Below are 12,610 nucleotides of genomic sequence, written 5' to 3' on the forward strand. Positions count from 1 at the left end.
AACATTAACTGTGTAGAAAAATGGTAACAGTTAAAACTCCTACAATTCAAAATCACCATAATTAAATTAGATCCTGACAAATTTTGCTGGGGTTGAGAAATAATGGTCCAGTCAGAACAGGAGAGGAAGCAAGTGTGTGCAAATCCCACTTCTTCCCTCTTTTAAATTGTTGCTCCCTTACTTAGCTGACCTACACTTGAAGTAAAACCTGTCCCTGAATTCTGAATAGAATTCCTGTGCCTGGACTTCTAAGTCCCAGACATTGTTTTAGGCCTGTTATTATGAGTACATAGCAGATGGTTTTAACTTTGGGGTGGACTTTTTTTAGATATCAGTGCTAATGATTAATCATTTTTATGACTGCCCAATGTTTGTTCTAATGGTGGTCAAGAAACTACTGCTCAGGGATGCCTGAACAGTACGTTTCCTGTGTGTTTTTAGTGAAGTTGTCTGTCTGAACTATAAACTTAATGTTTTGATTAAGCCTCACTCTGACTGAGAAGGTAGGTGAGAGCAGTGAAGAGCAGCTCTATTAAGATCAACCAAATGATTCTGAATCCCTGCTTACTACAGAAGAACTGGATGAAAGTTTTAAAAAGCCTAGGCTAATAACATCATCCACCAATCACTTTCCTTAAGGTTAAAGCAGCCAACAGTCTGTCACAGCATTTTCTAGATGATAAAATAAAGCTTTTTTTTTAACTTGGTGATAGATACTGTTGATAACGGCTACATTTTACTTGATTCAGCCCTTGGTTAGAAATTCAAACCTTAATTAATATTTTATTCTTGTAGAAAAATACAATCCATTTTATGAGTTTCTAGAAATAAATTATGGAGAAAAATAGACACTACCTGTTCCTAATTGTCTCCTTGGAAATTACAGTCTTTGCCTGGGAGGATACACACACTTAATGTGTAATGTAATATTTAACTTCAAAATATATTTAATTCTTTTCTATCTCTTTTAATTTTCTAAGTGACTAGTAATAAACAAGCTAATGATTACTGGGCAGTAGAGAAAAAACTTTTAGTCATTTTTCCATCCAAGAATTTCATTAAAGAAACATGTGGCATGTCTTATGGTAGTACAAATACAAGACAACTGGAAATCCATGTTCACTTTTTAAACTACAAATGGTTGGCAACTGTTTCCTTAATAGTTATTGCAGGAGTAGGTCCAACATGAGTCCATATATAGCCCTTCTCTGGTCTGGTGGGAACTGTGGGAAATGGTGATGAACGTGACTTGAAATATTCAGAAGGTGCATGACAAACAAATTCCAAGTATTCCATCTTCCTTGGAAGATCCTCCTCTGGTCCTAGAAGGCAGCCAACATTCACAGTTTTGAAGATATATATCATTTCCATAAAATGTTAAAATTCCTAGACACTAGGAGAAACTGGTCTGGTGGTAACTTGACATTAACCCTTGAAACATATATTATTTTGAAGTTACTGTCCATCATTTTTTTCTGCTTTAATTGCTTAAGGAATATAGCATTCTCCCCAAAATATAACTCAATATAGAAAGGATTCTAAAAATAATATTTAGCTTTATATAGTGTTTATTATGTCGACACTGTTCTAAGTACTTGATATATATATATCAATACTTTGAATCCTCACAACAACCCTCTGAGTTAGGCACTATTATTATTCCCATTTTACATGAGGAAATAAGGCAAGAGAGATCAAGGAACCTGTCTGAGATCACATAGTTAGTAAGTGGCTGTCCAAGGAACCCAGACAGTCTAGTTCCAGAGTTTGTGCTCTGACCCTTTATGCTATGCTGTCTCCTTTACAATCTGAGGATTAGGAAGAGGAGGTGAGATAGAAGTCCTAGAGGTGATTCAGTCATGTTACTGCCTCTGCTGACAATCCTGTCTGATAGAACAGGTTAATGAAAGTTCACTCTTCTGTGTATCAATACTTTCAAGCAGAAGACTAAAACTGCTTGGTCATGTATCAAACTTGACATGCAGCTGGGAATAATAGTGGTACTTTACTTGTCCTTGAGTTCTCTCTGAAAAAAACCTTTTGTATCTTTTTTCTTAGAATGCAAAAGTAACGTATGCCCATTGCAGAAAGGTTGAAGAGTTTGGGGTAATTTTAAAACTCTGAACACTTTCAAAATTCTATTTATCAACAACTTCTTCTTGTGAGTCTACGTCAAGAACCAATTCTTTAGTCAGCCTTGAAATTAATGAGTACAGTGGCTGCCATTTCAGCTACCAACAATGATATAAAAGGTTGCAAAAGGTCTAGGATGATGTGTGTGACATCTAGAGGGACACATAATGAGACTTTGTAAGATTTTAGACATAAATGTGACAGTTCCTCTAGAAATCATTTTTGAGTAAATTTTTTTATGTTACCTAAATAACCTAGTTCTTGAGCAATAAATTCTTTTAATAGAGTTTAACCATGGGTCACTCAGAAAAATCTTATCCACATAGCATTCTAGTACGTGCATACTATACTGCCCCGGAACTCAAAATAATGTACAGCCCTCAAACCCCAGCTATATAAATTTCATATTTTCTATAATAATCTCTACTTTTCTGTACTTACACTTCTCTGTTATGGACTGAATTGTATCTCGCCAAATTCATATGTTTAAGTCCTAATCCCTAATGTGATAATATTTGGAGATAGGGCCTTTAGGGAGATAATTAAGGTTAAATGAAGCCATAAGGGTGGGGCTCTAATCCAACAGGATTGGTGTCCTTATAAGAAGAGGAAGAGATGCCAGGAGTGCACACACACAGAGGAAAGCCCCTGTGAGAAAAGGTGGCTGTCTACAAGCCAGGAAGAGAGCTCTCACCAGAAACCCACCCTGACAGCACCTTAGGACTTCCAGCCTCCAGAACTGTGAGAAAATAAATTTCTGTTGTTTAGCCCACTCAGTTTATGGTATTTTGTCATGGCAGCCCAAGCAGATGAATATACTTTCACATAATAATGGAAAATTAACTGGGTTCAAAAACCTGTCTGTTACCTGTCAAACTCACCTATGATGTAGGATGCAGGATCAAATTGGTCCCTGGGGCTAGAGAGAGTGGGAATGAGCCACGTCAGTGCTGCACTCTTCTCACAATACTGGTCCTGGATAAAACCCCTGATCTGAGCATAGTAGGGTTTTCCATCTTGTTCGTCAATTACAGAAACAACATCTCCAATTTGGTAATAGACTCCCTGGGGGAAGTAGAAGATAACCCCATATTTAAGATAAAAATAGGAGGTGGAGTCAAGATGGTGGTGTGGGAAGACATGGAGTTAGTGTCTCCCCGCAACTAGGGCGCCTGCTGGCCAATGGTGGTGGACTCTGACATCCAAGGAGACAGGAGGAACCCCAAAGTGAACCGGTAGGACGTAGGGGGACTGAGGGGGGAGGAGAAGTGGAAGCCAGACAGGATCAGCACCCCTGAGCCTGGGCAGATCAGGAGAGGGAGGTGGGAGGGACTCTCCGGGAAGAGCAGGAAAGGAGCAGAGGGCGATTGCCCCACCCACTCGGGCCCTGGGAGCCTGCTGAGCTCCCAGGCCCGTCCCCTGCACTCCAAAGCCCCCTCCAGGTCTCGTGGGTCCCTGGGGGCGTAGGAAGGAGGCCAAGGGGAGAACAGGAGAGGCAGGTGGGAGGGGCCCTCCGGGAGGAGCAGGAGAGCAGTGGAGGGCAACTGCCCCACCCACTTGGGCATGGGGAGCCTGCTGATCTCCCAGGCTGGTCCCCTGCCCTCCAAACCCCCCTCCAGGCCGCGTGGGTCCTTGGCGCCATAAGAGGGAGGCCGGGGAGATCAGGAGAAGCATGGGGTAGGGGCCCTCCCAGACTGGAGGAGCAGGAGAGGAGAGGAGGGCATTTGCCCCACCCACTCGAGCCCAGGAAGCCTGCTGGGCTTCCAGAGGAGGTCCCCTGCCCTCTGAGACCAGGGGTGGGGGGCACGCCTGGACCCCTTCTGTTCCTTGAGCCTAAGCCCCACCCCCCCACAGCCCCCAGGGCCTTTTCCAGCCTGTGGGTCCTAAGCATAGGCCTCGCCCACCACCCAAACTTCACCCTTGCTTAGGCCCCGCCCTCCATAGCCAAGGCCTTCCCACACCCCTCCTTTTTTATTTCTTTTCCCTCCTCCTCTTTTTTTACTATTGTGGTACTGATGTACCTTCTGGTTGTCGATTAATCTATATTTTTATTTTTATATTCTTCCTAACATATCTGTTAGTTTCCTAGTCTAATTTTATTTTTTACTTTGTTATTGTTCTTTTAATTTTCCACTCCAGGCGGCCTGCGGGATCTTGGTTCACGAGCCTGGGGTCAGGCCGAAGCTCCTGCAGTGGAGCTCCAAGTCCAAACCACTAGACTAACAGAGAACCTCAGACCCCAGGGATTATTCATTGGAGTGAGGTCTCACGGAGTTCCTTATCGCAGCACCAAGACCCATCTCTACCCAGTAGCCTACAAACTCCAGTGTTGGAAGCCTCAGGCCAAACAACCAGTAAGACAGGAACACAATCCCACTCATAAAAAAAAAAAAAAATGAGATGGCAAAAAAACATGTCACAGATGAAGGAGCAAGGTAAAAACTTAAAAGACCAAATAAATGAAGAGGCAGTAGGCAATCTACCTGAAAAAGAATTCAGAGTAATGATAGTAAAGACGATCCAGAATCTCGGAAATAGAATGGAGGCACGAGCTGAGAAAATACAAGAAATGTTTAACAAAGATCTAGAAGAACTAAAGACCAAACAGAGATGAACAACACAATAACTGACATGAAAAATACTCTAGAAGGAATCAGTAACAGAATAACGGAAGCAGAAGAACGGATAAGTGAACTGGAAGACAAAATGGTGAAAATAACTGCTGAGGAGCAGAAGAAAGAAAAAATGAATGAAAAGACTTGAAGACAATCTCAGAGACCTCTGGGACAAAACTAAACACACCAACATTCGAATTATAGGAGTCCCATAAGAAGAAGAGAAAAAAAAAGGGTCTGAGAAAATATTTGAAGAGATTACAGTTGAAAACTTCCCTAACATGGGAAAGGAAATAATCACCCACGTCCAGAAAGCACACAGAGTCCCATACAGGAAAAACACACCAATACACATATTAATCAAACTAACAAAATTTAAATTCAAAGAAAAAATATTAAAAGCAGCAAGGGAAAAACAAAAAATAACATACAAAGGAATCCTTATACGGTTATCAGCTAATTTTGCAGCAGAAACTCTGTAGGCCAGAAGGGAGTGGCAGGATATACTTAAAGTGATGAAAGAGAAAAACCTACAACCAAGATTACTCTACCCAGCAAGGATCTCATTCAGATTCCATGGAGAAGTCAAAAGCTTTTCAAACAAGCAAAAGCTAAGAGAATTCAGCACCACCAGACCAGTGCTACAACAAATACTAAAGAAACTTTTCTAAGCGGGAAACACAAGAGAAGAAAAAGACCCACAAAAACAAACCCAAAACAATTAAGAAAATGATAATAGGAACATACATATCAATAATAACCATGAGTGTAAATGGATTAAATGCCCCAACCAAAAGACACAGACTGGCTGAATGGGTACAAAAACAAGACCCATATATACGCTGTCTACAAGAGACCCACTTCAGACCTAAGGACACATACAGACTGAAAGTGAAGGCATGGAAAAAGATATTCCATGCAAATGGAAATCAAAAGAAAGCTGGAGTAGCAATACTTGTATCAGATGAAATAGACCTTAAAATAAAGATTGTTACAAGAGATAAGGAGGGACACTACATTATGATCAAAGGATCAATCCAAGAAAAAGATATAACAGTTATAAATGTTTATGCACCCAACACAGGAGCACCTCAATACATAAGGCAAATGCTAACAACCATGAAAGGAGAAATCGACAGGAACACAATAAAAGTAGGGGAATTTAACACCCCACTTACACCAATGGACAGATCATCCAATCAGAAAATAAATAAACACAAGCTTTAAATGACACAACAGACCGGATAGATCTAATTGATATTTACAGAACATTCCACCCAAAGGTGGCAGAATACACTTTCTTCTCAAGTGCACATGGAACATTCTTCAGGACAGATCACATCTGGAGTCACAAATCCAGCCTGGGAAAATTTAAGAAAATTGAAATTGTATCAATCTTCTTTTCTGACCACAATGCTATGAGAGTGGAAATCAATTACTGGAAAAAAACTGTAAAAACCACAAATACGTGGAGGCTAAACAGTGTGCTACTAAATAACCAAGAGATCACTGAAGAAATCAAAGAAGAAATTAAAAAATACATAGAAACAAATGACAATGAAAACACGATGACCCAAAACCTATGGGACGCAGCAAAAGAAGTTCTAAGAGGGAACTTTATAGCAATACAATCTCACCTCAAGAAACAAGAAAAAATCTCAAATAAACAATCTAACCCTACACTTAAAACAACCAGAGAAAGAAGAACAAAGAAAACCCAAAGTCAATAGAAAGAAAGAAATCATAAAGAGCAGAAATAAACAGAAACGAAGAAAACAATAGCAAAGATCAATAAACTAAAAGCTGGTTCTTTGAAAAGATAAACAAAATTGATAAACCCTTAGCCAGACTCATCAAGAAAAAAAGGGAGGGCTTCCCTGGTGGCGCAGTGGTTTAGAGTCCGCCTGCCAATGCAGGGGACACGGGTTCGTGCCCCAGTCTGGGAAGATCCCACATGCCGCGGAGCGGCTGGTCCCGTGAGCCATGGCCGCTGAGCCTGTGTGTCCAGAGCCTGTGCTCCGCAACAGGAGAGGCCACAACAGTGAGAGGCCCGTGAACCCAAAAAAAAAAAAAAAAGAGAAAAAGGGAGAGGACACAGATCAATAAAATTAGAAATGAAAAAGGAGAAATCACAACTGACACTGCAGAAATACAAAGGATTAAAGAGACTACTACAAACAACTATATGCCAATAAAATGGACAACCATGAAGAAATGGGACAAATTCTTGGAAAGGTACAATTCTGCCAGACTGAACCAGGAAGAAACAGAAAATATAAACAGACCTATCACAAGTAATGAAATTGAAACCATAATTAAAAACCTTCCAACAAACAGAAATCCAGGACCAGATGGCTTCACAGGTGAATTCTAACAAACATTTAGAGATGAGCTAACATCTATCCTTCTCAAACTCTTCCAAAAAGTTGCAGAGGGAGAAACACTCCCAAATTCATTCTACGAAGCCACCATCACCCTGATACCAAAACCAGAAAAAGATATCACAAAAAAAGAAAATTATAGACCAATATCACTGATGAACATAGATGCAAAAATCGTGAACAAAATACTAGCAAACAGCATCCAACAGCACATTAAAAGGATCATACACCATCATCAAGTGGGGGTTAACTCCAAGGGATGCAAGGATTCTTCAATATATGCAAATCAATCAATGTGATACACCACATTAACAAATTAAGGAATAAAAACTATATGATCATCTCAATAGATGCAGAAAAAGCTTTTGACAAAATTCAACACCCATTTATGATAAAAGCTCTCCAGAAAATGGGCGTAGAGGGAACCTACCTCAACATAATAAAGGCCATATATGAAAAACACACAGCAAACATCATTCTCAATGGCTCCACACCATACATTTTCATTTTAAAAACGATTCCCATAATCTACATTAAAAAATACTTAAGATCCTCATATCGTATTTCATTAGGCAACTTCCTCTCCCAACTCAGCTCTGGATGAGATGTTTTATAATAGCCCCCTACAGGGAAAAATAGCTTAGAAAGGAACAAAAACCACGATCACACCTTCTACAGAGTAGCAGAGACTTTTAGACTAACCCAGCATTTTAGTAGCACATTACACAATAAATTCAAACCTTCCTTCAGTAACTACAGATGCTCACCTTGTAGAAGATTGATTCCGCAGTGATTATGGTGGAAACTGACTCAGGGGCTTTGATGGGCTGTGAAAAAACAAAAGTAAAAATATTAGCACATTCATAATGTGTGTGTTTGTGTGTGTGTGTGTGTGTGTGTGTGTGTAGCGTGTACAGGCATTTTTCCAGCCATATATGAGAGTTCTGTAATTTAAGAAATACTAAAGTTGTTGTTTGGTGACAAGAACTGCAGTAAAAAAGAAAAAAAAACTGCTTTTCTGATCGTTGTGGCAAAGCCTGGTCTCAATACTTCTGCTACCTTTAGCTTAAAAATTGCTGAGCCCCAAAGGACCGGCTCCTGACTACGTGGCTGAAATCTAACAGAAGCCTTCTCAGAGCGTTATTACTCATTCTAGTTATAAAAAAAATCTGGCCCTAATGGCCTGAGCATGACGGAGGTGGGAATAATAAAAAACGTGTCTCCTCAAAGACATTTTCCGTCTCCACTTAACTATGGAACTAGTTATGACAGTATCATCAGAACTAATTTTCTAGCAAGCCTGAACCAAGGCCAAAGGAAACTTTCTTGGGAGTTCTTAGTAACTTGCCAGCACTCAACCATCACTGAGATTCCTTCCTAAGCTGTAACACACACTTTCACGCCACAACACAGTAACTAGGCCTTCCCAAATATGTCTTGGTATTATCCTTGAAGAAAGGCATTGTTAGAGAAATTGATATTAAAATACTTGCAGAGAACATATTCCACCATACTTAAGAGGAAAACGTGTTTAGAGCATTTAAGAATATACAACTATAGTCCAATATTTACATGTTTTGTCTAGTCAATAAACACCTCATTTTAGAAAACTGAATTATAAAACTCTTATATAAATTAGGGGCAACTATTCTAAACAAGAAAAAGGATCCACAATCTGCACAAGAATATAATGCAAGGCTTCTCTGAGTTTTTTAAATAAACACACCCAACTTCAGAAATGCCTTTACTGGTAAGTGAAGCATTCCTGTTCTGAAAGCAAAGAGTACCATACTGAGGTTTAAAAAAAATAGTATATAATGCATTGCCCATTGTGTTTGACCACTGTCCCTTGTATTTACAAAAACAATGAGAATTTACTGCAACAAAAATATGCTTTCCACTACCCCAGCACAAGTCTTTCGACCATCTACTTTCTCATAGAAGAAGAGATAAAGAAGATTTAGTAAAATTTTTCATTCATATTCATCAAGTTGATCATTATAAATCAGTAAGAAACGTCTTCTGGGGCCATAATAACAAACAAATATGGAAATGAATGAGTTTCGGTATTATTTACTTAGAGCTTTAAGAATGAAAAAAAAAGTTTTCCCAGTATACCTGGCCACACCAAGAACTATAACCCCATCTCATCCTTTCCAGAGAACCCAGTAAAATGCGCTGGAGGTTTAGGTTTCTTTTAGAATATTTTATATTTCCCAGAGAAAAAAATAAAAGCTAAAAAAACAGAGAAAGGGTATTATTAATTTTATAAACAGTAAGCCTCCTACAACAGAGCTCACTCCCTTTTAGAAAGTCTGGACCAGTCCCCAGAACACTACAGAATAGCTGCCAAGAGCAGAGTCCAAGTTCAGTGATGAGAGATGAAGGCAGTGGCAGGACACACTACACACACAATGCCATTACAGTACAAGACACTGTCCACAATCATCTTACATTTTTTAATTTAAAAATATGTCTTCTCCCTTTTCCTTTAGTGGAAACTTTCTTTTCAGCAGCTGGAGCAGATTTGTATTTAGTGTTTCTGAGCCGAGCGGACCTCCTGTGAATTTCCTGCTTACTCTGTTACATAAACAATTAAAGAACAAAAAAGAGAAAGAAATAAAAAGTGCAGAAAGGTTGCTGTCCCGATACAAACATCTTACAAGGATCCCAGAGTATGCACTTTAAACGATCATTTAAAAATTAAGTAAGAGTGCACCTTTTGTTTTTATGGCGGGTAATCACACCAGCTGGCCTAATTCAAACAGGGAGAGCCTTAGGCAAGCATCTCCAGAGCATTGAAAAAGGTGTGAGCTACTTGTAATAGGTCAAGGGGCAGCAACAAGAGTCAGTCCAGGCCAAGGCAAGAACTATTCATAGGTTGTGTTTATAACAGAAAAATGCTTAAAAACTCAACTCTCCTACGCCAGAGAACGGGTTTGGTATGCCACCTCCTGCAATGTAATACTTATGCTGCCACTGAAAATGATGACATGATAATCTTAATAGCACGACATTATGACAAAATGAACTTTATTAACAGGTCCAGTAGCATGACCCTGCTGACATCTCTATGTATACATGTGTATACTGAGATGTCTGGTTGCTATCCAAAACATTACAATGGGGGGATTTCTGAAGCGTTTTCACTTTTCTTGCTTCTCTAGCCTTTCAGTTCCTCACTACAAAAGGTGCTGAGAATGGGCCGAACCAAAGACCATGTTCTCAACCGGGATGGGAAGGGGCGGCCCGGCCCAGTACGAGCACGGCGATCCCGGGAGGCCCCCGCCCGCCCCCTCCGCCCCCACCCGGCCTCCGCCCGCCAAGCGCCCGGTCGACCTCCGCCGGAGGGAGGGGCCGGAGGAGCTCACCTGCTTGCCGCCCCCGCCCCCGTTGCTCTGCGGAGGGGCGGCCGAGGTGCTGGCGAAGGTCGCCGCGCCGAAGCCGCCACCGCCGCCACTGCCCCCCGTCCCGCCGGCAGCCCCCGAGCCGGCGCCCCCGCCGCCCGCGCCGCCCCGGCCCGTGCAGTGGTGGCAGAGGATCTCCCCCTGCGGGCCCTTCTTCCACATGGAGGACGATGTGGTCTTGCAGACGCTGCAGGTGGGCTTCAGGCCCAGTGGCATCGTGGCCGGCTCGGGCGGCCCCCGCGGGCGCAGCGACACGGGAATGGCGACCGCCGGCTTTCGGCGGCCCGCTGGCCGGCCCGTCACTCCCAAAGACGGAAAGAGCGGCCGGGCGCGGCGCCGAGATGTCCACCCTGGAACCAGGCCGCGGCCGCTGCCCCCTGGAGGCAGGAAGCCCGTTCCGCCCGCTCCACCCGCTCCACCTCCCGCACCAGCCCCCAGCGGCCCCGGCGCCGGGAGGCGGGGCCGGGGCGGGGCCTGGCCTGGGAGGAAAGCGGAGCCTTGGCCTGGGGAGGTTTCCGGCGATGCGCGTGGCCCGCGCCCAGGCCGGCCCGCCTGACCGGAAGTGCCCCGCCCGGGACTCCTGGGACAGAGCACGGTTCGCGGAATTTCCGGTCTTAGGCCTAAGATTGACTACTAAAATACTGCAGGCTCAAGTATATCTAAAATTCAGATAAGCAGCGAATAACTTTTTTTTTTTTTTTTTTTTTTTTTTTAAAGAAGATGCTGGGGGTAGGAGTTTATTAATTAATTTATTTATTTATTTTTGCTGTGTGGGGTCTTCATTTCTGTGAGAGGGCTTTCTCTAGTTGTGGCAAGCGGGGGCCACTCTTCATCACGGTGCGCGGGCCTCTCACTATCGCAGCCTCTCTTTTTGCGGAGCACAGGCTCCAGACGCGCAGGCTCAGTAGTTGTGGCTCACGGGCCCAGTCGCTCCACAGCATGTGGGATCCTCCCAGACCAGGGCTCGAACCCGCGTCCCCTGCATTAGCAGGCAGACTCCCAACCACTGCGCCACCAGGGAAGCCCCGAATAACTTTTTAATATGAGTGTATCCCATGCAATATTCGTTGTTTATCTGAATTCAAATATAACTGGGCATCCTGTATTTTTATTTGTTAAATCTGGCACTCCTACTTAGGACCCCTTTACACTCTTTAAAGTTATAATTTAGACCCCCAAATACGTTTGCTTATAAGGGTTATATCCATGGACATTTGTATATTAGGAGTTGAAACATTTTCAAGCCAAAGATGCCACGCATACATTCATTGGCCCTTGAATGACAGTGTTCGTATCCTCTGAACAGTACGCCAGGGACAGAGTGCTGGTTTGGTATTGTTGGGGAACAGGTTTGGCCTCGAGAACCGCCAGAAAGGGTCTTGGGACCTCTGTGGACTGTACTTAAGGCCAGCTGGCCCAGGACAAGGGCATCATGAGAATCCAGCCTCTGTTAATGTCACTGGTCAGTACAGGGCTCGCCAGAGAAACGAGTCACCCCTCAGCCTCACTTAGTGGAGCAGTGGTTGCATACCTGTCTTCATGATCCTGGGTTTTCTAGACTTGATGTTCTTGGACAGACCATGATGAATATGTTGGTAGAGTGCTGGGGGAAGAGGAAGAAGAAAACCGTACTGAACGCCTTATGATGTCGTGAAACCACATTTAGTGCTTATGCCAGTCATGGAACAAGATATTATCCCTATTTTACTGTTAACTGATGATCAACAGAGGGACCGTGATTTGGCCCAGATGCCCACATGGCCACTGGTCTTGGAAGCACATCTGGACAGGCCTTTGAAGCAGCTCTGGGTCCTGAGTTGTGGCTCGGTCATCCTGGCTCTGAGTCTGGGGTTCTCCAATTGTAAAACAAAATATTAACTGCTTTCCAGACCATTATGGGGTTTAAGACCAATTGTGAAAGTGGTTGAGGAGAGTAGGTACACAGTGTTATCTCCTTATTGTAGAACAATGCACTCTGTGAGGGGTGTCTAGGTACTAAATTCCATGCTCCCTAATATATCTCTCCCTCTAGTGCACCTGTCTTTGCACTTCATCTCCAAATTACTGCCTCTCA

At 42.7% G+C, this 12,610-nt stretch overlaps 1 protein-coding gene across 1 annotated transcript; it reads right to left on the minus strand.

Annotated features, from left to right (window-relative positions):
* Positions 1 to 547: 547 nt before the first annotated feature.
* GATAD1 (GATA zinc finger domain containing 1) lies at positions 548 to 10,887 on the minus strand. The gene is made up of 5 exons (XM_065884148.1): positions 10,501 to 10,887; positions 9,584 to 9,709; positions 7,897 to 7,956; positions 3,015 to 3,198; positions 548 to 1,322 (listed from the first exon to the last, which is right to left on the minus strand). The coding sequence occupies exons 1-5, from the start codon at positions 10,750 to 10,752 to the stop codon at positions 1,132 to 1,134; spliced, it is 813 nt and encodes a 270-aa protein (XP_065740220.1). The 5' UTR covers positions 10,753 to 10,887; the 3' UTR covers positions 548 to 1,131.
* Positions 10,888 to 12,610: the final 1,723 nt, after the last annotated feature.

Source organism: Phocoena phocoena, chromosome 9 (genome assembly GCF_963924675.1).
Source record: "Phocoena phocoena chromosome 9, mPhoPho1.1, whole genome shotgun sequence".
Classification (NCBI taxonomy): Eukaryota; Metazoa; Chordata; class Mammalia; order Artiodactyla; family Phocoenidae; genus Phocoena; species Phocoena phocoena.

Bases quoted from the DNA above. Each gene is read 5' to 3' on its own strand.
- GATAD1 (XM_065884148.1), bottom strand. From the start codon at position 10,752: ATGCCACTGGGCCTGAAGCCCACCTGCAGCGTCTGCAAGACCACATCG. The intron at 9,710-10,500 runs GTGAGCTCCTCC...TTTATGTAACAG, and splicing joins GGGGCGGGGGCGGCAAGCAG to AGTAAGCAGGAAATTCACAG. The intron at 3,199-7,896 runs GTGAGCATCTGT...TACTTCCCCCAG, and splicing joins CGGAATCAATCTTCTACAAG to GGAGTCTATTACCAAATTGG.